Consider the following 22,954-nt stretch of genomic DNA (forward strand, 5'->3'; position numbering starts at 1 on the left):
ATCTTCCGTAATTGAATTGCGGGCCTGTCGTTCTAGGGGATTTGAAGATAGGTAAAAATTAAAAAAAGATTAATCGCAATTTGTTAACTAATAAAATATGTAGCATTCGCTATTTTCGTAAGGTGATAGGTGGCAAATTTTTAAACGAAGGAGAGGGCTACGTCATTCTAAAGCAAAACTACTTCCTGATGCTAACTAGCTTGGAAATTGCTTATACACGGAAGAACATGACCTAGAGTTGAGGTTTAGGGATGCGTCCGGCCATCTTGGGACCAAGTGTTGTTACCGTGCTACGAATACTAATCAAATCAATCCGAGTTCAGGGAGCAGGATGTTTAAGATTGCGAGATCATATGAGGATAAAACTATCTTGGAAACGGTAAATCTTAAAAGTATTAAATACGCTATACTCGATCTTCGTACACACCGTGTATAGAAATCGCATAATTGTCTATTGATTGCTTATCTTACATATCCCCTTAACAAGAAAGATGGCAATTGATCAGATTGCGTATGCAGATAAATTTATATTTTCGGCTTGGTTTTTTGTGATTTAGGATTGGATGTAATTCTCAATAATGCCAATGGATCGATGATTGGAAGGGCGAACAAGACAGCCAGTCAATCACGATCATATCCAAGCAGCGACACATATTGGTGCGGGGTTCGTGATTGCCGGTTACTGATTGTGTGGCTTTCTGCATTTAATTGGATACTCATGTCATGAAGACAAGAAATGTTTTTACAAGCATCACATCACACTATTTCGATTCAGGTTTGTATTTTACATGTGTGGATTTTTTTGAATAAACCCAAAATGGGTACATCATAGTAATAAATAAATCATCGTTTAAATGTAGCGTTTCCACTTTGTTGATACAGGCAGTCGTCTCTTCTTGACAGCAATCTTCAGCTTTATCGAAATCTAGGAACATCGCTCCTAATCACGTTTGTTTTCATTTCAAACAGAAATTGCATTATACATTAAATAAATAAAACTGTGGCGATTAAATTTCATTTCCCACTCCAAAGGGATGCTTCTTCCGGACGGACGTTGCGTCGTTTTCCATTTTCATTTGGTGGTCAGCTCCGTTATCGTCTCTCGTTGCAGATGAGCTATGCTTTAACGGCTCAATCTCTTCGGGAATGGAACTCGGCTCAAGAATCTCATCGTGGTTAGCTGCATCATTGGCCGCACTGCTGGTCCCGTACGAACGGAAGTATTCAAAAAGTGACAGTGGGCAACGTGGAAACGAATCACTGCAGGACTGATTGAGCGATCTGCCAACCTTCTCGGCCATTAAATAGTCATGAAGGAACCCGGTAAATCCCGTTTCTCCTTTTTTGGGACTGGTTAGACAATAGATATTATAGAACAGTCGATTGTTTGCATGTTTTGTGCGTGATAATGACTTAGGAAATTCGAAATTACGTTAGAAGTAAAGTAGCAAATTCGCCTGCCAATGTGTACTGTCCTATCTGGTTTTGTTGTATCTCACAAATGGTGCGCAGAAGACAGGCTTTACCATCCATTCCTGCTACTTGTAAGGCCCCCTCTATACTTTTGTAGATTTGAAATTGGTCCTGTTCCATGCTCCTGTTTGTCAACGATTAACATATTAATTAGCAAAATAACTATTATCAATTTACTAGTGATAAGCATCGCGATGGCAATCGTACCTTCCTTGCCCCTGTACAGCTTTCTCTACAAAGAGAGTGTCGAGAAAAATCGTAAACTGAACAGTCACCGCAACGAGTCCGCGGACAGATTTTTTCCCGTCGTCGGCTACTGTTATTAGCGGCATTGTCAGCTGGTTGGCGATAAGCCATTGGGGCCTCGCTAAAAGTGCGTTACGTGCAGCCATTTCTGATCATAACCATAACAAATAATGATATGTTTAACTCTTCTCAATTTTTTTTTTAGAACGGATGGATAGGACGCAATAATAATGTCAGAGTGGAGGAATGTAACTACCTTTGTCTGCCTAGTTTTCGTTAGATCACAGCCACGACTGACACTGATGCTGTTACCTCTGACGCTCTCAAATGACTGTTCACCAAGTCGGAAGTGGCCACAGCTTTATAACCTTCAGGAAGTTGACATTTCATTTCCTACAGGCAAGTGTTTATTCCATTTTTCTTTACTTTCGTTGTAAACCATACGTGAATCTTAATTGTACACTTAAGTATAGCTGAATCGACAACCTTTTCAACACATAGATTTTATTCGCATTAAGAATATACGTGGTTTACACGCCATGTCTTAATGTGCTTATACGAGTTCGTTGAACGCTAAAGATTGAATTAAAAAAGCTGCTGTACATGGGTTACGTGACCTTGTGTACTGGTGAGAACCAACCAAAGGCCAGACGATGTTTTTTCTATTAGTTTTCAACATTCGAAATATGTTCGGTGTCGCGGAGCAGACTGACCGTATAATAATAACGGTATTCTGTCAAACTGTCGTAAAATACTAATTTTCCGATCCTGTTAGATTAACTCATTTGCTAACTAATACCTGTTTGGTCTTCTAAACAACAGCGAGTCTGTATCGATAAATAATACGTCTGCGTGGCATCCTATGGATCACGAGACCTTCCGAACGTTAACGGTTAAAAATTACGTGTGTGTCTGTATTACTTCCCATTTTTGGAGACGCCGTGAACTCGGTGGTACTTTTGGCCAGATTAATGGTTACTCACGAAAAGGGAAAAGGCGAACTACCTTTTCATAGATGACTGGAGAAAAGGCAAATCAAGAATTCTGAATGAAACAGATTTTTCAGTAACTATATTTCTGTTCCAAGATTTATACCATTGGGTATAGTCTTTTCCAGCATAAGCGTATGTTATTGGAATGTCTTAAGAAAAAAAAAATCAGGATGTGAATTTGTGTAGCCTACTGGCAACTTGTTGTCTTTATGGCAACCAATTTTGAAACATCTACAATACGTGGACTATTTTCTTTCAATCAAATTAAAACCTCATTATACTGGGGGATGCGTGGGGTAAGTTGCCCGTTGAAGGTGTCTCAATAAAAGACCTTTTTGTTATAGAATTTATAAATAATTTATTCTTTTTTAAGCGTAGCATTTGAGTTAAGATAGCATAGTATTTTACAAAAAAAAAATTAGTTATTTCAGGGGAAAATATGTCCTTGGGGTGCGTGTGTGTAAAAAGTGTGCTTACATGCCCCGGTCTCCTATTGTTTTATTTCCAAAACATCTTCCCGGGTAATTTTCACATGCAAAATGTGAGACGGCAAAGGTATTTGGCAATAAATAAGGAATCTTAACAGTTATAAATAGACAGCAGCTACTTTTTGCCACATAGCTTTTTTTTTGTTAATTGAAAATGATTATATAATGCCACATTGATTTTAAAACATGTCGACCCTAAAATTACAGGTACGATTCTGCGGATCGCCATCATCTATTCCGCCCGGGTCTTCGTCCGATGCTTCTGCATCAAGAAATCTTCCCTCTTCATTGGCATCTTTTGCGTGATGATGAATGTGCGGCTTGTCGGCTGGTGTACTGTACGTGCGCATCATGTTGAAAAGTGACACTGGACATCCCGAATAGTTTGTAATGCAAGACTCTGCATCCGCTTGGCCCAGCTTTTCCGCTTCTAAATACTCTTGCATCAGGTTTCCAGCAGCTCGTTTAGGTCTGTGCAGGTAATAAGAAAATATAACTTGCTTTATTAGAATTTCTAATAATAACAAAAAGAAATCTAAATTTACGTCAAAAGAGCTGTCAGAATTTCTCCCATAATCGAATAGTGATTAAACGGGTTTTGCTGCATCTCACATATAGCCCGTAGGAGACAAGCCCTACCATTGATTCCAGTGTTCTGCAAAGATCTCTCAAGTAATTTGAAGACGGTGTGTTGATCTTCACCGATCTTTCTATAAATGTTCGGTTAAAAGGACGTAAGAAATTGCGATGGATTTATAAGAGCAATTTGGACCGTTATAAACGGTTAGTTAAACAAACTTAGTCTGCTTACAATAACGAAATGAAAGTTTGCACAGATAATAAGAATTGTTTACCTAGAGGAGCGGGTTTTTTTCCTAACGAAAAGTTTTTCCAGCTGAACCACAACTAGAATGATCATAGAGAACACGTTGACGTAGACGAACGCCGGGTCGCCAAGCACAGAGTTTAAGGGAAGCTGAACTATATTTTCGATGCCCCAGTTCGCGCCTTGAATTAAAAGCGGCGAATTTCCAGCTTTGATGGCCATTCTTTATCGAATGCCAACGGCCTACACCTAAAACTGTGATAAAAAAAAATCAAAAAGGAAAAAGAAAATGAGATTGCGGTGAGATTCCGTTTAAGAATTAAAATCCCTAAAGAGTCAGTCCAACAGTAAAAAAATGAGAATGAAAGCATTTAAGGTCAGTCATATCGAAACTTACTGGACGAGGAAATCCACTGTACTATTTCATGCCAAACTGATGGTCTAGGCCTTTATATCAGTTTGTGACGCATCAGGTAAGCTGGCACCGCATCATACTTCCGCAATCTGAAGAGGAAAAGCATGGGCTAGCATCCAAAAAAGCAGTTTCTCTATTTTACCAATTTTGTAAATGTCTACGTTTTTTGTTTTTCTTAGTTTTTGTTTGTTATCAAGGATGTTTTTACAAGCTTAAAGATTACTGTTAATTTTTGTGGTTATTTTTGGCATCGCTTTAGTTTAAGAAGGAATTCCAGCTTTGCCCAACTTTATTCGATCGAAAGAATAAGAAGTACTATATGTTTAAAAAGCCACCACTCATTGGCTAAAACTGACGTGAAACACGTTTGTTACTCAAAACTGAACGCTGAATCCGATTGACATATTAGTTTTCTTGTCAGTTATGCAGTTTTGGGAGAAAACGCAATGATAGTGATTATATTGCAGCCACTTTTGAAAATTGTAAATAACTTAAAAACTATAACTTCCATGTAAAAACAGAAATTTTTTTGACGATCCTCGTTGAATTTTTAATCTAAATCATGTATGGTTATCTGTATATATTTAGTTTTAGATAAAACAAAAAGGTTCAAATGTATGATGGGTAGGGTGCCATAATAATTTAGGAGTGGAGGAATGTGGGCTAACTACCTTTGTCCGCCTTTGTCTGCCTAGTTTTCGTTAGATCACAGTCATGACTGACACTGATGCTGTTACCTCTGAGACTATCAAATGACTGTTCGCAAAGTCAGAACTCGGAAGTGACCGCAGCTTTATAACCTTCAGGAAGTAGACATCTCATTCACACACACGTCTCACAGGCAAGTGGTTTTCGGTTTTTCTTTACTTTCGTTGGAAACGATACGTGAATATTAAGTGTAAACTTAAGTATCGCTGAATCGACAACCTTTTTAACACTTGGATTGTATTCGCATTAAGAGTATACGTGGGTTACACGCCATGTTTTAATGGGCTTACACGAGTTCGTTAACGCTTAAGGCTAAAGTAAAAAAGCTGCTGTAGCTACATGGCCTACGTGACCTTGTGTACTGGTGAGTGAGAACCAACCAAAGGCTAGACGATGATTTTTCTTTTAGTTTTTAACATTCGAAATATTGTCATGTTGTGGGATGCTTTTGTGATTTAAATTAATTAAATGTCTTCTTTACATGTCTAGATGTAGCCAAGGTTATTCTCTATGGTCTTTCCAAAGAAAGACCTTGACTACCATTACGATTAAGTTTAGAATAAACCAAAATTTTACCAGAATCCAAACCCTAACCCTTCTTCAAAGAGAGAAAAGTGTTTGTGTTGGAAAAGAATTTAACTCTGACCTTAAAGCAAGCAAGTCTAGCTTATCGTCTCTTAACTATGTCAATCTTAGAGTATAACTTAAACTGTTGTTTGTGAATTAGTTAGGTCCACTCTTTAGTCGTGTTTTAGCCAATATGTAAGTGGAGGCTGAGCTAGTTGTCTGTATTGCTTTTACAACCAGCAACAGGTTTGGTCTTCACTTCTGGTAAAAATGTCACCAGATCCATTACCTTAAGTGACTTTATGCCTCTATATCCAAAATTCTCGTGATAATATGTTCGGTATCACGAAGAGGACTGACCGTATGATAATAACGGTATTCTGTCAAACTGTCGTAAAATACTAATTTTCAGATTCTGTTAGATTAACTCATTTGCTAAGAAATACCTGTTTGGTCTTCTCCTAAACAACACCGAGTCTGTATCGATAAATAATACGTCTGCGTGGCATCCTATGGATCACGAGACCTTCCGAACGTTAACGGTTAAAATTTAGGTGTATGTTTGTATTATTTCCGATTTTTCAAGACGCCTTGAACTCGGTGGTAGTTTCGGCCAGATTAATGGTTACTCACGAAAAGGAAAAAAGGCGAACTACCTTTTTACATGGACAGAAATCGATGAGGAAATAGTTCCATAGATGACTGGAGAAAAGGCAAATCGAGAATTCTGAATGAAACAGATTTTCCAGTAACTATATTTCTGCTCCAAGACATATACCGTTGGGTATAGTCTTTTCCAGCCTAAACATATGCTATTGCAATGTCATGGCAATGTCTTAAGAAAAAAAAAAGGAAAAAAAAATCAGTTTGCGGATTGTGTAGCCTACTGGCGGCTTGTTGTTTTTATGGCAACCAATTTTAAATCATCTATAATACGTAGACTATTTTCTTTCTTAATTAAAACGTCAATAGTTATCGTACGGTTGAGAACTGTGTATTGTTTTATTTCAAAAACTTCCTTTCGGGTAATTTTCACATGCAAAAGATGAGACAGTAAAGGTATTTGGCAATAGATAAGGTAAGTTAACAGTTATAAATAGACAACAGCAATTTTTTGCCGCCCAGCTTTTTTCTTGTTATTTGAAAATGATCATGTAATGTCACATCGATTTTAAAACATGTCGACCCTAAAGTTACAGGTACCATGATCGTCATCATCTATTCCACCCGGATCTACGTCTGATGCTTCTGCATCAAGAAATCTTCCCTCTTCTTTGGCATCTTTTGCGTGATGATGAATGTGCGGCTTGTCGGCTGGTGTACTGTACGTGCGCATCATGTTGAAAAGTGACACTGGACATCCCGAATAGTTTGTAATGCAAAACTCTGCATCCGCTTGACCCAGCTTTTCCGCTTCTAAATACTCTTGCATCAGGTTTCCAGCAGCTCGTTTAGGTCTGTGCAGGTAATAAGAAAATATAACTTGCTTTATTAGAATTTCTAATAATAACAAAAAGAAATCTAAATTTACGTCAAAAGAGCTGTCAGAATTTCTCCCATAATCGAATAGTGATTAAACGGGTTTTGCTGCATCTCACATATAGCCCGTAGGAGACAAGCCCTACCATCGATTCCAGTGTTCTGCAAAGATCTCTCTAGTAAATTGAAGATGTTTCGTTGATCTTCACCGATCTTTCTATAAATGTTCGGTTAAAAGGACGTAAGAAATTGCGATGGAATTATGAGAGCAACTTGGACCGGTAACGGTTAATTAAACAAACTTACTGTAACGAAATGAAAATTTGCACAGATAATAAGAATTGTTTACCTAGAGGAGCGGGTTTTTCTTTAACGAAAAGTCTTTCCAGCTGAACTACAACTCGAAAGATCAGGGCGAACACGTTGACGTAGACGAACGCCGGATCGCCAAGCACAGAATCTACAGGAACTTCAACTATATTTTCAATGCCCCAGTTCGCGCCTTGAATAAAAAGCGGTGAATTTCCAGCTTGAATGGTCATTCTTTATCGAATGCCAACGACCTACACCTAAAGATGGGATAGAAAAAGGTAAAAAAGAAAAAAAAATTAGATTCTATTTCAGAATTAAAATCCCAAAGGAGTGAGCCTAATAGTAAAAAAATGAGAATAAAAACATATCAGGTCAGTCATATCGAACCTTACTGGAGGAGGGAATCCGTTGTACTATTTCGTGCCAAACTGATGGTCTATGTCTTTATATCAGTTCGTGACGCATCAGGTAAGCTAGCACGGCATCATACTTCCGTACTCTGAAGGGGAAAAGCATGGACTAGCATCCAAAGTAGTTTATCTATTTTATCAAGTTTTAAAATGCATACTTTTTTTTTCCTTTCCTGTGTCTGGTGTAAGGGCTGTTTTAACAAGGCTTCAAGATTACTGCCAATGTTTGCTATTGTCATTTCATTAGAGCAGATGGAGAAAAATCCGAAAAAGGATGACAATGTCTCAAGAAAAGGGCAATATCAATTTTGTTTCCGGGTTGTTTTTGGCATCGCTTTAGTTTTAGAAAGAATTCCTGCGGAACGCTAAATTATATGGAGCGCCAAATTACCCCCTATATTTTCAGTACCCCAGGAATCTATTAATTTTTTTGTGCTGGAAATAATCAGCAACAAACAGTGCCATCTAGTAATACCAATAGAAGAAATTAGAATCACCGTCGATTCTAATTTTCCTTTAAAGTTTTTTTTTTATTTCATCGTTTCCAATAGACAAACAGACGAATTTATGACAGTAGTTTTATCACGAAGTAGTAGTGGTAGTGGAAGAAGAAATTATTTCTCCCCTAGATGTCTTGAAAATATACAGCAATGGTCAAGGCGCCAGCCACTTTGAAACCAAACTTGAACCTCCCACTTTTTCCTTAAGCAAACTAAGCCTGACTTTCTTGTAAAAAAATAACTTTACTGTGTTATCCAAATCAAATAGAAAGAAATTTTTGACAAAGTCGTTTAGATATGGCAACCGGTTTTACCAACATTTAGATTTCAGATTCTGAATGAATGAATCAAGACATCTAGGGGAGAAATAACTAACTCCGCAGAATTTTTATGGGCATGTCAGCTGCCCCGTCAGCTGCTCCATTTCGCGTGGTTTCGGACTGAGGATGGATGCCAAAACGAACGTCTCTCTTCTCGAAATTTTACCATCGATTCCCTGTGTTTTGAGCTGCATCTTGTAAATTCAATCAATGCAGAGTTGTTCAAGGTATTGTGGCAAAAATTCATGTCAAAGAAACATCATACCTCATATATTTTAAATTTTTAAAGGAAGATCATGTCGTGGGTTTGCTATCACGTTTTTCATCTCCGTTCTAATGTACCAAAAGTGATACGTAAAGAAAGTAGTTCGTTAAAATCTTTTTCTCTATCTAAATCTCTAGATTCTTTGAAATGTCATCAGGTGATGTTAGAATTTATTGTTAATAGTTAAATTTTTAAATTGTGCTTTCAGGTCTTTGGGATGTACCTGATGTACTGTGGTGGATGCAAATTCATTGAGTGACTTGGCTCAATCCAGGACTTGGTTTTTTCAATAGTGGTTTACAGTTTTAATTTGCAGAGATCGTGGAGGCACCTGATGTTTTGCATTGGCTTTGGAGTCACTCGGTGACAGAAGAGAATGCCACTAATGTTATGTTGTCAGTGTAAATAAAACATATCCAGTCTCATTCTTGTGTTTGTTGAATTATTACCTTATCCAACGGAAACAAAGGAGTAAAAGAAGGTAAATGGTTAATTCCTTTTGTGATGCCTCCACATAAAGTTAGCTTTAAATCATTTTTTCCCTTTTTATTTTTGCCATGTGATTGCACTTGACAGTCAAATGGAACAAAGAAAACAATTTATTCACTGGTGTTTCACCGACAATGAAATCTATTGAAATAAGTACTCCTGAAATGGCTGGACTTAGAGTGAAATAGGTTAGGAAAACAAAAACAAATAATTTAAGTTTATCTTTGATATGGATAAAGTCGAATAAGGTAAAATGAAATGAACACGGAGAATAAATTAAATTTTATCTGTTTTTATTATCCCACCTCCTCCCAACAATTCCACCACTATTTTACATAACAATAAATATACACAAACATATTTACATTAACATAAATACAATTAACTAAGTTAACCCGTTGGCTGCCAGGCCATGCAACCCGTAGGTTGCTTAAACTACAGTAGCTAAACATCGCGTCATAAGGATCGCGAACAAGGTGGGACTAGTCCGAAGACAAGTCCGGGCTGACACGGTGACGGAATCCATTACAGGGAATGCACACCCTCAGGAATCCGCCACCGCATCGACAAAGAGAAGTCCCTACTGGTGCATTGCCTAAGGCGCCTTGCGGCGAAGGCCATTGCGGCCGGTCGCCTACAAGGTCCTACAACTAAAAAAATGGGACGCAAACGGGGTGGCAGCCAACGGGTTAACTTAAACATAACAATGCGAAATAAAACAATACCAGGACGACGATCCACGGTGAACTCTCTACGTAAAGGGCGAAGGAGAAGCCGGCGATGAAGTGATGGCGTAGAAAAAGACGGCCAGGACGGCGATGAAACAAAGGCGAAGACGGCAAAAACGACGAGACGGAGATGAAGGCGAAGACGTCAACGAAGACAGCGATGAGGTGAAGTCGACGGAAGACGAAGAAAATGTAGTTCTAAATAGATTAAATAAGACAAAAAAGAAGCAAGTGATTTTGAGCGGAAAATGGCATTTGTCTGATAAAACGACGAAAAAGACAAAGAACTTACGCGTGTGGTCCACTGGGGGCGAAACTACCGAAATTGTCAAAACGGCAGTGTTGTACTGAAGGAAGATGAATATTTGCAGTCCTATCACAAAAGTTTTTGTTACAAAACAACAATGCTCCTTAATGTAGAAACTTAAAATACCAAAAAAATTGAGATGTTGTTAAAGCCTATTCCCGTGGGCTGGCTAAGTAACGGTGAGAAGAACAGCAGGATTAACAATGAAGATTTTACGTCTATACAACAAAGATTTATTAAAAATAATAAATCCAGATAATCCACCAAATTAAAATACCTTGGAAAGGCAATGATGATGAACCTTATTCAATGTTGGCATTCAACAGACTAAGAAGAGAGGATGAGAAGCCTGTGTAGAGAAAATTGTTACAGGTGTGTGTAGTGGAAGATAAATAATGTTCTGAAATACCACAATGAAGAGTTGAAGGGTATGTAGCATGGTTGGCTAATCAGAAAAACTTGGAAATCTGGATACCTGGGATGCTGAGGACTGATGGTTAGCAACACAAAGTAGATGAAGACTCTGCCGTTGACTGACAACAGAACACATAACTAAGCTTAAACAAAAGGCTTGAGGTCCATTAACAGTACTTGAACTGGATGGTGATCTTCATGTAAGCAATAGTGGCCTTCCTAAACTGTCAGGATCTCTTGTGGTACATTGATAGCAGGAATGCAGGCTGCTGTTTCAGCAGCTGGCATAGCTGACAAGGCGAAACACCACCACATACAAAAAGCAATCTATTTCAAAGGTTTCCTTTTCAATACATACCCAACGATAGCACACCGAATAGATAACAACATACCGTAAATTTTTTGACGAAAAAAACTTTAAAACACATAACAGGGTAACGTAACAAACACCCATTTAACTTGTCACTCATAATATTCATCATAGACGCACATCAACGCCATCTAGAGTTTCCACCTAGAACCAAAAATTCTATTTTACTTTGAATGTTTAAATAAGTACAAAACTTGCTTTTAAGTACTTGAATTTTGCTAATCTCTGAGAGCTGAATTTGAATTTTAGGCATAACATCCTAGAATATCAACTACTAGTTGCAGCACGAAACGCTAAACATTTGTAAGTAAAACTGTCGTAGCTTGAAGGATCAGCCTGTAGTGTTGAAAGCAAGAAAAACACGGAATAATAGCTACCACACCCTAACGCATTCGAGAAAAGTATTTGAAATTGTTAGAACAATACAGCTCATTTTTTACTTTTTTCCGATTGTCACGAAAATTTTCCGGAAGTAACCGGAAGTAGCCAATATCTCCGGAAATAGTGATCCCTTTACAAAACGAGTAGGATTTTCGTGATCCTTATTAAATTTGGGTCGGGAATGACTTGTTTTTAGCCAAAAGTCGGATTTGACCAAAATCGCGATTTTTCATTCAGGAAAATTTGCGATTTTTGACGATTTTGGGGTATTTTGAGTTGATACATGGAGTCGACCCTAAATTTGACGAGGATCACGAAAATGTGAATCTTTTTTCTAACAGACCAACTAATAAGGAGTTATTTGGCATTTAAAAACCAGAAGTAAAACCGGAAGTCGAAATTCCGGAAATCTAAAAAAATTTACTTTCTTCTCCTTCAAATGGTTAATAAGATTTTGATAGTTGTAAAAGTAAACTATTGTTAATAAAAGCTATGCGATGTTTTAAAAGTTCTAAAAGTACAATTTCAGTTCTGACACCTAAATAGACTTGAATCGAAAAATCATGCATTTAACACGATTAAACCCCGCACTTACTTGGTATTTAGTGAAAACCTGCAACCGAAATATGACAGAACTTGTCAAAACAATGTTTTTGTTTCTACTATTATCTGGCTGGATGCAGCTAGACTACGCAAGGCCCTTTCAATGGTTCGTCTGCTCACGAACTGCAGCGTATGCTTGAATGAAAATGCCATGAGGAATTACAGTTTTATACTTTTATTACCCTCCACTTATCTATGTATTGGTATTATTCGTGGATTAACCAACAAATATCATCAATTAATCCCGCTGAAAAGTGAAGAAGACTTCTGTGTTTTAAGAATAAAGACTGGGTGCCACTGCTAAACGCCACCTGTCAGTTCCAAGCAGATTCATTGGGCAAAGCAAAGGATCCATTCCTAAAACCGTCATCTGACGCTCATTACCGTCTTACCAAAGACGTCAAAGCTGTTCTTCACCTTTAGAACCCCAACCCTTTACAACACTCAAAATTTATAAAAAAACCCCCAAAAAAAAAAAAAAAACCCCCCGCTTTGGGTTGTACCGCTTCAAAATACCTTTGTACGCGCCTTTATGGTATATTCGACAATAGAGTAGGAAGGGGTTAAAAAAAAAACAAAAAAAAAAAGGGAAAAAAAAAAAAAAACCCAAACAGCTATTATTTCAAGGCTTAAATTACGGTAAACATTCCGTAAAGGTATATTTGAAGCGGTACAACCCGCGGGCGGTGGCCTACATATTTATGGAAGCGAGTGTACCACCCTGAATAGATCTTAACAATTGGCGAACATATACCATATTTTCTGAATGTTCAATTTCAGGAAATAGCATAACGCCCCGAATAGCCTTCGGAGAGCAACAACAACCCACCTAGCTGCACATTAGGAATGTTTAATTTGTTCGACGAAAACCAAATAATGAACCCATTATTTCCAACAAGTGTGCATGTATATTAAGGAATCTTCATCACGTGAATTTTTCCTAAGAAGCGAGTTTAATAGATTTTCACGAGACGGCAAAGCTGATTAATTTTTCAATTTCAAAAAGTCTATACTGAATCCACTATTATAATATATCCCATCTAAATCTGGTTAGTGATACAATTCAGCATCCGTGTCCTGTAAAGAGTGGCGGAGATCGATTACCTAAGCAACGTTAATAAATCAAATCATTCCCAATCTGTTGTCCAGGGTGGTTTCGCCGTCAGAATACAAGACCCTGAAAATTCCTGGAACAGTTAAGACGACTTCAACCATCTTGTCTACAACCTAATAAGCGGTATCCATGTTTACAGCAAGATCTGTTAAAAAATGTACCCACTTATTACGTACCTCTTGGGGCAAATGGGTATCAGGAATTGCTTGCAGGAAGTCCAATAATAAAATCCTGTGAAAAGAATGATTGAAAAATGACTGATCACTGGCCTGATGGAATGCGTTGACTCGAATCGCGATCAAAGTGAAAGGGATCAAGACGAGTGGCATCTGCGCTAGCTTCTTATAGCAACCCGAATCCCGTAATATTTTATTTGACAAAAAATCCGCTTCCCTCAAGATCGCCAAAAATTTTACTCGTTAAGTAGGCGGGTGTAACGTCTGTCAGTGATTCACGCACAGCCTTTCAAAATATTTAGCAAACACGTTTGACATTATGGCACACACGCGGTATTAAGAGGGCGTAGGTGGAGAGATCATTCCAGTTTGGTTGTGTCTGATCAGAGCTCAGTTCTACGCAATAGCTTTAAGTTCGGCAATCTCCCTACAAGGAAGAACAATCATTATAAAATTCCACCAACAAAACGTCTAAATTGCGAAGATACCTTAATACCAACAGTGTGAATAGGCAGTAGCGTGGCAACATACTGGTTGCGTCTGGACAGTTCCTCTAGAACAAGACGCTCTTCTTCCGACGTCGCGATTTCAATAAGATTGAGCAAGGCATGTTTCTTAGCTGCCATGTTAGCATAATCGACCATCAAACGAATCAGCACTTGCGTCTCAACGAAATCAGCTTCCATAAACAGTTCTTCGGCATAAATGATTCGAATTGACAAACCGGGACCAGGAAACGGGTGACGTTTCAGTAATTCTGTGGACAGACCCAGCTCGCGACCTAAGACCTTACTTCATCTTTATGGAAGTCTGTTGGGAAAAATTGCGAAAAGAGTAAAGATCTTACTGGAATGCCACAACGCAAATACCTTAAAGAGGTTCTACACGGCCGTAAATGCGCAACTGACGAACCATTTGGGAAGCGAAGAAGCCATATGCGAATCTGACTCAATTAAATCCGGTCTCAAAGCAACTGAAATATTTTCATATATGATGACATTGAATATTAGGCAATATAATACATGCAACAACAAAAAAGAGAAGTTTGATACCTTGTCCGAGAAGTAGATTATCCCAAGTGACATTTAAATCGTTAGCCGTTCTATCTATCACTTTGACAAACATATCGCCAATAATTCGACGTTTTTCTTCCGGATTTGCAGTCCGACACAACGACAAAGTTTGGCGACCATGCACGTTGGTGGAAGCATCGTAGAAAGTCAATCTTGCTTTAACAACCCAAAACAATTCGAAACATCAAATCTGATCGCTGGTATGACAATAGAAATTGAGAAGCCACTGTCTGGAAAAGAACTCGGTCATAGAACAAGAATTATAAACCATAGAATTTGAGATGTGACAGGACGACGTATCAATTAATCTCGTATGAAATTTTAGCCAATTTTAAGATTCTGAATGGTCCAGAAAAGTATCTCAAATTACCTGAAGATTGAGCCTGAGTTGTTGTAAACTAGTGACGACTTTCTCGGATTCGTCTTTACGTAGGAAACTGTTTTCGATAATGGATGTCATGCACTTGCGACGAGTCGTCACTCTATAGAAGTGCTTTATGGAGAAGGGCAGCACAAACGGTGGAATCGAATCTGCCGCTTACCAGTATGAGCCCATTCTTTTTACGTCCGACCGTACGCCGGACGTATGGATATACTGCTGCATGCATTTTTCCAATGTTAAAACTCCTTGCAAAAAATCCACAGATGTCGAACAAGAAGTTATGTAACATTTTTCGTCCTGTAATTTTACACCAGCCATTAAGATCAATGTTTCGCACTCAATGGAAAGGAAACCAACATACCTTTGTCAGTAAAATCAGCTTCGGCATGGAACTAGACTCCGTAAAGATGGCGTTCAGTATCAGCAATGGCGGAAATAATATGACGCGAATATTTTGCGACGCAACGAAACCCTTCTTCAACCTATTCGACGCTGTCACCACGGGTCAGCAATACCAGTTGCCAAGTCTCTAAGCCTTTAAATAATGGGCACTCCTTTTCTTCTTGGATCTCGAATTGCCCATCTTCGTGAACATCTTAGCTCTTCACCATTCCACCTTAAAAAAATAAAAAAAATTAATAAAAAAAAAGTTTAATAAAATTTTTAAAAACGTTCTAATTATGTTATGACATGTTAAATACTGCTGTGAAATAAGTTGAATAATAAAAATTTTATATACAACAGAATTGGTTACCTAATTCCTTGTTGAGCAATTGCATGGATACGGGCATAACAAATTCCCGGCACTGGAAGACCGCAAGTAAAGATTGCTGGGTCGTATAGTAGGGGCATCTGCTGCGTAAACTGAGTTGGGACCTGATCAAAAGTAACGTAAAGTACATTCTCGGCTCAACCATTTCATTAACTTGACCCTGAATATATGTATACACTTTCATGTTTTCTAAAGTTAAGTGTAACAATATCATTAAGCAAAAAAGCCAACTAAAAAATGTCTGATCTGTTTTTGGTTTCAATGTTTAACTCCTGAAATTATAATAGCTTTATACCCTTGTTGAAGCATAAGGGCAGCTGGGGTTTTGAGGGCTAGAATATCAGACTTTACACATTGTCCTCTGACTCTGCAATCAATAACCTAAAATGTAAATTTTCTAATTAATAAATTTTTTATATCATCTATCACCCATGGCTTTGTGGATGGGTGTCTGCATGGGAAGCTGAAGATTGTGGAATCAATATCCACTTGTGAAAACAATTGATCAAAAGTAATAGGTCATGTGTTTTTTCATTTCACCAATTTACCATTTGTTTTACAAAACTAGTAACAGGAAACAAATTTACCGTTCTCCAACTTTAGGTATTTCCTGCTAATTTAAGAATACCAAAAAGTCACTTTATTAACATGATTACAGATTTGTCAAATACCTTAAACATCTTTTTATAATCTTTCCAAGGACACTTGGTTGGCATCAAGACATCCTATGTTCCTTGCTCCAAGAAGCACTCGATTCGCTTTCGCCTACTTTAACTGCTTCGTCGTGAAAGTTTATGTCAACCCTAAATTTATTAGCCTTTGCTATGGTTATCTAGTTCCTTTTGAGTACTAGAACAAGTAACACATCATCATGAGTAAAAAACATAAAAATCAAGAAAATTCAAGACTAAGTAAAACCTTTTTTTAAGATCCTTCTCTTCTGGGCTTCCCGTGGTTTGTTTTGCTGCCAACAAATTTGTTGTAATTCTTTTTCATAATTTTCTCCAGCCCTGCAAGGTGTTAAGCCCCATTCTTGAATGCGTTGCGGCAAAATCTACACAGAACTTTTCTACAAATCTGTTTTTCCGAATGCTTTCGAATGGGATAAGTCTACCTGATATGTACGAGTTGGTGCCAATTTTTTTTACCGCTCTAGTTACTGCAGTATTTATCTCCCGGATGTGACACATTTACACATTGTGGTCTTTTACAGTGGAGGACCTATAATCGTTTTAAGCGAATGGTAATTTAAAATGTGTTAAGGAAATTTTATTGAATTGACTATTTAGCTTCGCGTGCACGATAATCTGCCAAAATACTTTTTACTTGCTTCGTTGTGGCAAATTTTTGGATCTCGCTTTCACCTTCCGAGTCTATAAGCGAGGTGATTTTCTTTCGGTGACAGTGGTCCTCAGAAGCAGCTGAGGAATGATGTGTTCCTTTTGTCTTTCTTGATGTCGATATAAATTTAAGAAACAAAGAATGTTCAAGCAGATCTATGTGTGAAACTTTGGGTTTGTCGAATGTCGAGATGGCTTACTATCTGAAACATAGGGTTTTTGTTTCCTCAGGCTGGGCTCCTATATTATCGCAATGTTTGGCTTCTTTCATACTGGGTTTATTGCAATTCCCTCTTCTTCTGCTACTCTCACAACCTTTTCCTGCTAAATGAGAATCAGTTAACAAAAGGAAAATTTGATAAGAAAAATTTTGTTAGAAAAGATACATAGGCGGCAAAAGTGAGACAGACTCGGCAGCAGCACAGCTGGTGTGGTTTACATCAGCTAGCGTCACATTTTCTGAAGTTATATACACCGTAACATTGCCACTAATTCTTATCGTCACCTGGGATTTTCAGCTTTTCCTTTTTGTTGGGGATTATGACATCTAACGCAACCTTCAGTGCCTTTAAGACACCCATAACGTCTCGACCAAAAAGTTCCATGCACAGTAAAAACTTTTGAAAAGATGGAATCAAGACTGCGCCGAGTTAATACTCTTTCTTATTTCCTTGGATTACCTAAACGAGTATAGTTATTTGATGATTCTCTCCCACAATTTTGAATCATTCTTCTACTTTTAGCCTTTAGTTTTACACGCACTAAAGGGTTAAAGAAAATTATACAAGTCAAGGTGAAACGGGGCCTAGAAAACAAGGGAGTCCAGATAAGCACTTCAATGATTTTGTAAAAATACCATAACATGTGCGATAGTAAAAGGATCCGGAACTCTTCGGTTGCCCTTCCAACGAACATGTACTTATACTTTTTAATACCGAACCTCCATCAAGATCATCTTCGAATCCATTACGATTGCAAATCTACATTAAAGAAATAGAGTATGCTTCAGTATAATGTTCTTGCTAATACATTTACTGAAAACAGCGAAACCCTATTGGCACATCTCTCGCGAAATACTACCACGACATTGCGATTATTCTACCTACATTACAAAAACAGAACAAGAATGAGTAAAAAATTCTTTGTCATGAACTCGTTTAAAATAGTAAAACATCTAGTCAATTGTGATCCAATTCTCACACTCAAGATATTCTTTCCACGAATAAAACTAATAGAAGTCAGTAAGATACCTTGAAGATATAAATAATAGACGTAAATGATGCAGCACATATTCATACTGCTCTATCTTTTACCATATGTCACCATCACTCAGAGTAAAATCTATATTGATATATCTTTTACCTATCTTTGCAATGACACTTGGTTGGTATTAGACATTAAGGCATCCAATGTCCCTTTTCGTAAGAAGCAGGAAAAGCTTCCTGCCTCAAGTCATATCAAACAATTCCATTGACACAAACTTCCAAGAGAAGATATTTCATTGCATACTACCTAATCCTATGATTAATAACAATTTAGCTAACATCAACATGTCATAGAGTTGTATGTAAAAGCCAAACCAAAAATACTGTTGGTTTGTTATTTCAAGCTTGTTTATACGAACCCATCCTTGCGCAGTTCTGCACAAAGGGCAGAAATTTCCATAATTTCAATTAGAATATTTTCTCAGGGATTGGTGTACTTAAAAAGTGCATCATAACACTGCTGATATGGACCATACCTGAAGAAATGAAAAAAACACTGCGAGACAAATGATAGCAAACAGAAACTAAAAGAAATAATGTGCAAATATACTGTACCATTCAAATGATGCCAAGTGACAATCCACCGACAAGCAATTAAGTATACCATGAAAATGGTAAAGTTCTGTGAAAAAGAAGAATCCTTCCAGTTAGCCAGAAAACATGGCAAATTTCAATCATGCTAAAGAAAAATCTCTGATATCAATTTTAAAATAATAATAATAAAAATTAAACATACAATAAGCATAAATAAACTGAAAACTATCCTCAGGAATGAATGTGTTGTTTACCACTGACTAATTCCATTGTTGCAATTGCCCTGTTTGGTCAACTTAGTCACATATGACTCATACCATGGTTGGACATGCCAGATTGTTGAAGGACATCAACAATCTGGCGTCAACAATGATGTCACATCATACTGCTGAAAAAAAACAAAATCAAATAACAAATAAACATGTAAAACAAAAACAAAAAACTTCTATGACTTTTAGCTGTATGGCTATGTTCTGCGATTCTCTCCCGAGACCCCCAAGCACTACCACCCCACTTACCACTGTGCACACGTGTCTTCAAATAACCAGTCTGCGAACTAAGTGAGACACTATGACATGACTAATTGCCTTACATACCTTAATTTGTGCTTTAATACATTTATATTTATACTTTTATCAACGGGGCCTCCTTGTTGTCGCAACGCCAAATTGAGTTTCACTGCGTGTAGCCGCCATTGACTGTATAGTAGCGATCGAAATAGGCATAACAATCGATCGACAAATTCAATATGTACGCAGCCACTTTTAAAATCGTAATAACTTAAAAACTATAAATGCCAGATTTTAAAAAACGTTATTTTTCAAAATTTTTAAATATAAATCATGTATAGTTTCCTATATTTGTTAGTATTTTTGGGTAAAACGAAAAAGTCGGAAAATTTGGAAGAGAATTCCCAGAGGATCTCCCCTCAAAATAGACCAAGATCGGATGCTTTTGGAGATCTAACAGCTTTTTGGGAAAAAATTTTTTTTTTTTTATACAGCACAGAGGTATAGTACACGATTCCAAAAGATTTTGAAAAAAAACAAAAAAAAAAAAAAAAAAAAAAAATATTTTTTTTTTCCCCCAAAGGGGGGAAAACAGGTCGGAATTCAGCCTTGGCAACTCAGCATCCGATCTTGGTCTATCTGCACACTCAAAAACATGTCTTGGAATTCAACAAAAATTATACAATATGCACAAAATTTAACGCTGATTACGTTAAAAATACTAATTTTGTGGTCCAACTAACCATTTTTGAAATAAACGGAATCAAAGTGGACACTGTAAGTTGTCATGCGCTGCTGGCGCGCCAGCATTGTTCATCTGATTTTTGGCGTTTTTTCAAAGATGGTTGGGCCAACGTAAAAACGAACTTCATTTTGGTGATTGCCGTTCAATGTTGAACCGAAAACATGTATTTTAAACTAGATAAATATTTTTGTCAGAAATGGAAAAGTGGGAAGGCTATAGCCTTCTCATTTATTGGTAAAAATCTTCAAAAAATGACATCTCCTGAAATTTAATAAAAAAGCACGCTTTATAATAAAATTAAACGCTGAAACCGACTCACACACCAGTTTTCCTGTTAGTTATGCAGTATTGGGGGAAAACGCAATCATAATGGTTATATCGCAGTCACGCTAACGGCACGACGCACAATTTTTATTTTAAAAACTTTGGGCTATCGGAAACTTCGCAAACACCGTGAATCGTGTAATGTGTAAAGAAGTTTTGAAATAAAGCGTTGAGTCTCTGCTGCCACCTAACGAACTCATCGAGAACGTTTTGAACTAGCTGTAGCTGAGAGTCCTTGAAATGGAGGAGAATTTCTGGCAACAGGTAATTGCATAAGTGGTATAGCTAAAGGTTAACTTCCCTCAGAGGTTAATGCGAACCATTAGGATGGGCACCACTATCTTCCCCTTTGCTGTTCCAATTCCGTCCGAAACAAGCATTGCCCGAAAACGGAAGCATAAATCAAGACCAATTAGCGCACGTTTCCCACAAGAACTCTGACTAGTGATTAATGTCAGCTTTCATCCTGTGGAAGTGCATGTTCAGTTTTGGCTGGCTACACTTGACGAGCGAACTTAAAAAATGTTCGTTTCGCTCAAAAAAAAAAAAATCTATAGTTTCATATCTTTTTCTTGACACATGAAGTTAAGATTCCGTATGCTACAACATTAAACATTTTATCCGGGTAAGTTACTGTTTTCTCGTGCTTAAATACTGCTGGTTTTTCTTACGTTTCTTTCTTCAGTTTGCGTGTTACCTGACACAAATTCACGCGAAAACTCGGTGGTTTCGCTAGCCCAAAGGCGACGGCGGTGCTTTTAATTGACCATTAGGGAAATGTGTGTGTATTTGTTCGGAATTACCGTGGGATCGATTGAGTCATTAATGGTTTCTTTTTTAATGTTGTTTATATCTCTTTTTTTCCTCTCGAAAGTACCACAGGTGTTGCCATTCGAAGGTCGGACTCCAATCAGTTTTTACAAACTGTATGGCGATATAAGCCAGAAGGTAGGACGTCAGACCAGTTTTTTTTTTTTTTTTAAATTTCTATTCATAAGATAACCTTGTTCCCTCGATAGGTGGCGTGCACACCCCTTTGGGGACGGTTCGTGAGAGATAAATTTCAAAAAAAAAAAATAAATACACGAGCATTTCTCGCCTTTTCTGTACGTAATAGCTGCTGGTCGAGTCTTTATGATTCTCGTCATACCTGGTATTATGTGGCAATTCGCCAGCGATTACCATTTGGGTGCTAATGACGGCCAGTTTTGATGTAGTTTTCCTATTTTTTTTTTTTTACGACCCCGTATCCAAAGAGACTGGGCGTTCCGACATTGCTAATATGTGTGAAGAAGTATACCTTTATTTTAAATAATAAGGTTCTTTAATTTTTTTGTTTTTTGTTTTCTATTGTAAGGAATAGAGAGCCATCTTCACGGAATTTCGTGACACTGAAAGCGGTATCCTGCTGCGTAAGGTAAAGTGGTCATTATGTTTCATCCTCACGCGTTGATAGAATTTGCGTGTTTTCTTCTCCTTCTTTTATTCTCATCTCTCACCGCTTCGTCATCTATTTTTAGCCCACTTTAAAGAAGAAAATGGAAAGAAACGCAGAACAACAGAATGTTTTGTACAAGGGTTTGTGCCCGATGGTCAATGTAAGAAAAAAAAAACGAAAGAACAGATTGAAGCCTTTTGTGTTCAATCCAATGACAAAAGACTGTCGGGCATCTTGTGGTCAAAATAACTCTCAAGCTAGAAAGAAAAAAAAGATAATGGACCATTGGTGGGGGTTGTGTTGTGCGCAGGTGTCGCCATTTAAACAAGCGCCCAGGGGAGGGAAGTGATAAGAGATAGAAAAGATGTGTACTTGATGGTATATATACCAAAGAATAAGAAAGAGGGTTACATACCCGCCGGTGTCTTTTCTTCTCTCTTTTTTGTTGTTTTTTTGTTGGTAACAATCGTATAACAATAGCTGTGGGTCCTATATACGCAATAGCTATTTGAATTTCGTCCGGGGGCGACAAAAGCAGTTTCATTCCGGCAACGTACAGTTTTTACGATGTTAAGGTTAGCGCGGGTTGTGATGAGAGTTATACCGACGAAAAATCTCCCGCTTAGTGACGAATGGATGGATCGGAATGATATGACCTTTCCTTTCGTGTTGATTCCGATTCCAAGCGCGTCTGTTTGAATTTAAACTGGATGCCTGGGCAAACAGCTTACATTGGATCTTTATGATAATCCAGCAGTAGTCCAGACAAGAAAATATAACTACCGTATACATTTATTTATTTTATTTTTTGTTTTTTCGTTTTTTGTTTAAGAGAAGGAGAACGAGATGAAGCGTGAACGATGTCTGGTCAGATCTCAGCAGGTGCCTCGCTCGTGCTCGCCGCGTTGTTTCAAAATGGATTCGTTATTTGTTGTTCAAGAAAAGGAAGACAAACAAAGGCAAAAAAAATTAAAAATAAAACAACGACA

General features: G+C 37.7%; 2 protein-coding genes, 3 long non-coding RNA genes, 1 other non-coding gene and 1 pseudogene across 8 annotated transcripts; 1 reads left to right on the top strand and 6 right to left on the bottom strand.

The window, feature by feature from the left end:
• Positions 1-764: 764 nt before the first annotated feature.
• LOC116927753 lies at positions 765-2,131 on the bottom strand. Its single transcript, XM_032934806.2, has 4 exons — positions 1,976-2,131; positions 1,681-1,867; positions 1,433-1,597; positions 765-1,350 (listed from the first exon to the last, which is right to left on the bottom strand). The coding sequence occupies exons 2-4, from the start codon at positions 1,863-1,865 to the stop codon at positions 1,008-1,010; spliced, it is 693 nt and encodes a 230-aa protein (XP_032790697.2). The 5' UTR covers positions 1,866-1,867; positions 1,976-2,131; the 3' UTR covers positions 765-1,007.
• Positions 2,132-3,040: 909 nt separating this feature from the next.
• LOC116927760 lies at positions 3,041-5,234 on the bottom strand. 2 transcript variants are annotated; one of them, XM_032934813.2, is made up of 5 exons: positions 5,112-5,234; positions 4,423-4,529; positions 4,054-4,280; positions 3,745-3,909; positions 3,041-3,670 (listed from the first exon to the last, which is right to left on the bottom strand). In XM_032934813.2, the coding sequence occupies exons 3-5, from the start codon at positions 4,245-4,247 to the stop codon at positions 3,379-3,381; spliced, it is 651 nt and encodes a 216-aa protein (XP_032790704.1). In that variant the 5' UTR covers positions 4,248-4,280; positions 4,423-4,529; positions 5,112-5,234; the 3' UTR covers positions 3,041-3,378. The 2 variants fall into 2 exon arrangements, with proteins under 2 accessions (XP_032790704.1, XP_032790705.1); XM_032934814.2 differs by lacking the exon at positions 5,112-5,234 and having other exon boundaries at positions 4,423-4,560.
• Positions 5,235-6,693: 1,459 nt separating this feature from the next.
• Positions 6,694-8,011, bottom strand: LOC116927755. The gene is made up of 4 exons (XR_006649793.1): positions 7,899-8,011; positions 7,544-7,763; positions 7,247-7,411; positions 6,694-7,172 (listed from the first exon to the last, which is right to left on the bottom strand). It is a non-coding gene; the product is annotated as an uncharacterized LOC116927755 (transcript).
• On the top strand, positions 7,762-9,426 carry LOC123474764. Its single transcript, XR_006649794.1, has 3 exons — positions 7,762-7,974; positions 8,741-8,963; positions 9,026-9,426. It is a non-coding gene; the product is annotated as an uncharacterized LOC123474764 (long non-coding RNA).
• A 722-nt stretch (positions 9,427-10,148) lies between these two features.
• On the bottom strand, positions 10,149-11,667 carry LOC116927798. Of its 2 annotated transcripts, XR_006648696.1 has the most exons (8): positions 11,518-11,667; positions 11,332-11,453; positions 11,117-11,266; positions 10,935-11,058; positions 10,803-10,874; positions 10,652-10,743; positions 10,511-10,591; positions 10,149-10,416 (listed from the first exon to the last, which is right to left on the bottom strand). It is a non-coding gene; the product is annotated as an uncharacterized LOC116927798 (long non-coding RNA). The 2 variants fall into 2 exon arrangements; XR_006648695.1 differs by having other exon boundaries at positions 10,935-11,266.
• A 1,333-nt stretch (positions 11,668-13,000) lies between these two features.
• LOC116926962 lies at positions 13,001-16,490 on the bottom strand (annotated as a pseudogene).
• A 561-nt stretch (positions 16,491-17,051) lies between these two features.
• LOC116927912 lies at positions 17,052-19,669 on the bottom strand. The gene is made up of 4 exons (XR_006648792.1): positions 19,152-19,669; positions 18,971-19,094; positions 17,351-18,891; positions 17,052-17,260 (listed from the first exon to the last, which is right to left on the bottom strand). It is a non-coding gene; the product is annotated as an uncharacterized LOC116927912 (long non-coding RNA).
• Between the last annotated feature and the right edge of the window lie 3,285 nt (positions 19,670-22,954).

The sequence above is a fragment of the Daphnia magna genome, linkage group LG7 (genome assembly GCF_020631705.1).
Source record: "Daphnia magna isolate NIES linkage group LG7, ASM2063170v1.1, whole genome shotgun sequence".
Lineage (NCBI taxonomy): Eukaryota > Metazoa > Arthropoda > Branchiopoda > Diplostraca > Daphniidae > Daphnia > Daphnia magna.

Excerpts from the sequence above, each read along its gene's own strand:
- LOC116927753 (XM_032934806.2), bottom strand. The coding sequence starts at position 1,865 with ATGGCTGCACGTAACGCACTTTTAGCGAGGCCCCAATGGCTTATCGCC. Across the intron at positions 1,598-1,680 it reads GCTGTACAGGGGCAAGGAAG|GAGCATGGAACAGGACCAAT; the intron begins GTACGATTGCCA and ends GTTGACAAACAG. Across the intron at positions 1,351-1,432 it reads TTTGCTACTTTACTTCTAAC|TCCCAAAAAAGGAGAAACGG; the intron begins GTAATTTCGAAT and ends TTGTCTAACCAG.
- LOC116927760 (XM_032934813.2), bottom strand. The coding sequence starts at position 4,247 with ATGGCCATCAAAGCTGGAAATTCGCCGCTTTTAATTCAAGGCGCGAAC. Across the intron at positions 3,910-4,053 it reads AAAAAAACCCGCTCCTCTAG|AAAGATCGGTGAAGATCAAC; the intron begins GTAAACAATTCT and ends GAACATTTATAG. Across the intron at positions 3,671-3,744 it reads ATTCTGACAGCTCTTTTGAC|ACCTAAACGAGCTGCTGGAA; the intron begins GTAAATTTAGAT and ends TTACCTGCACAG.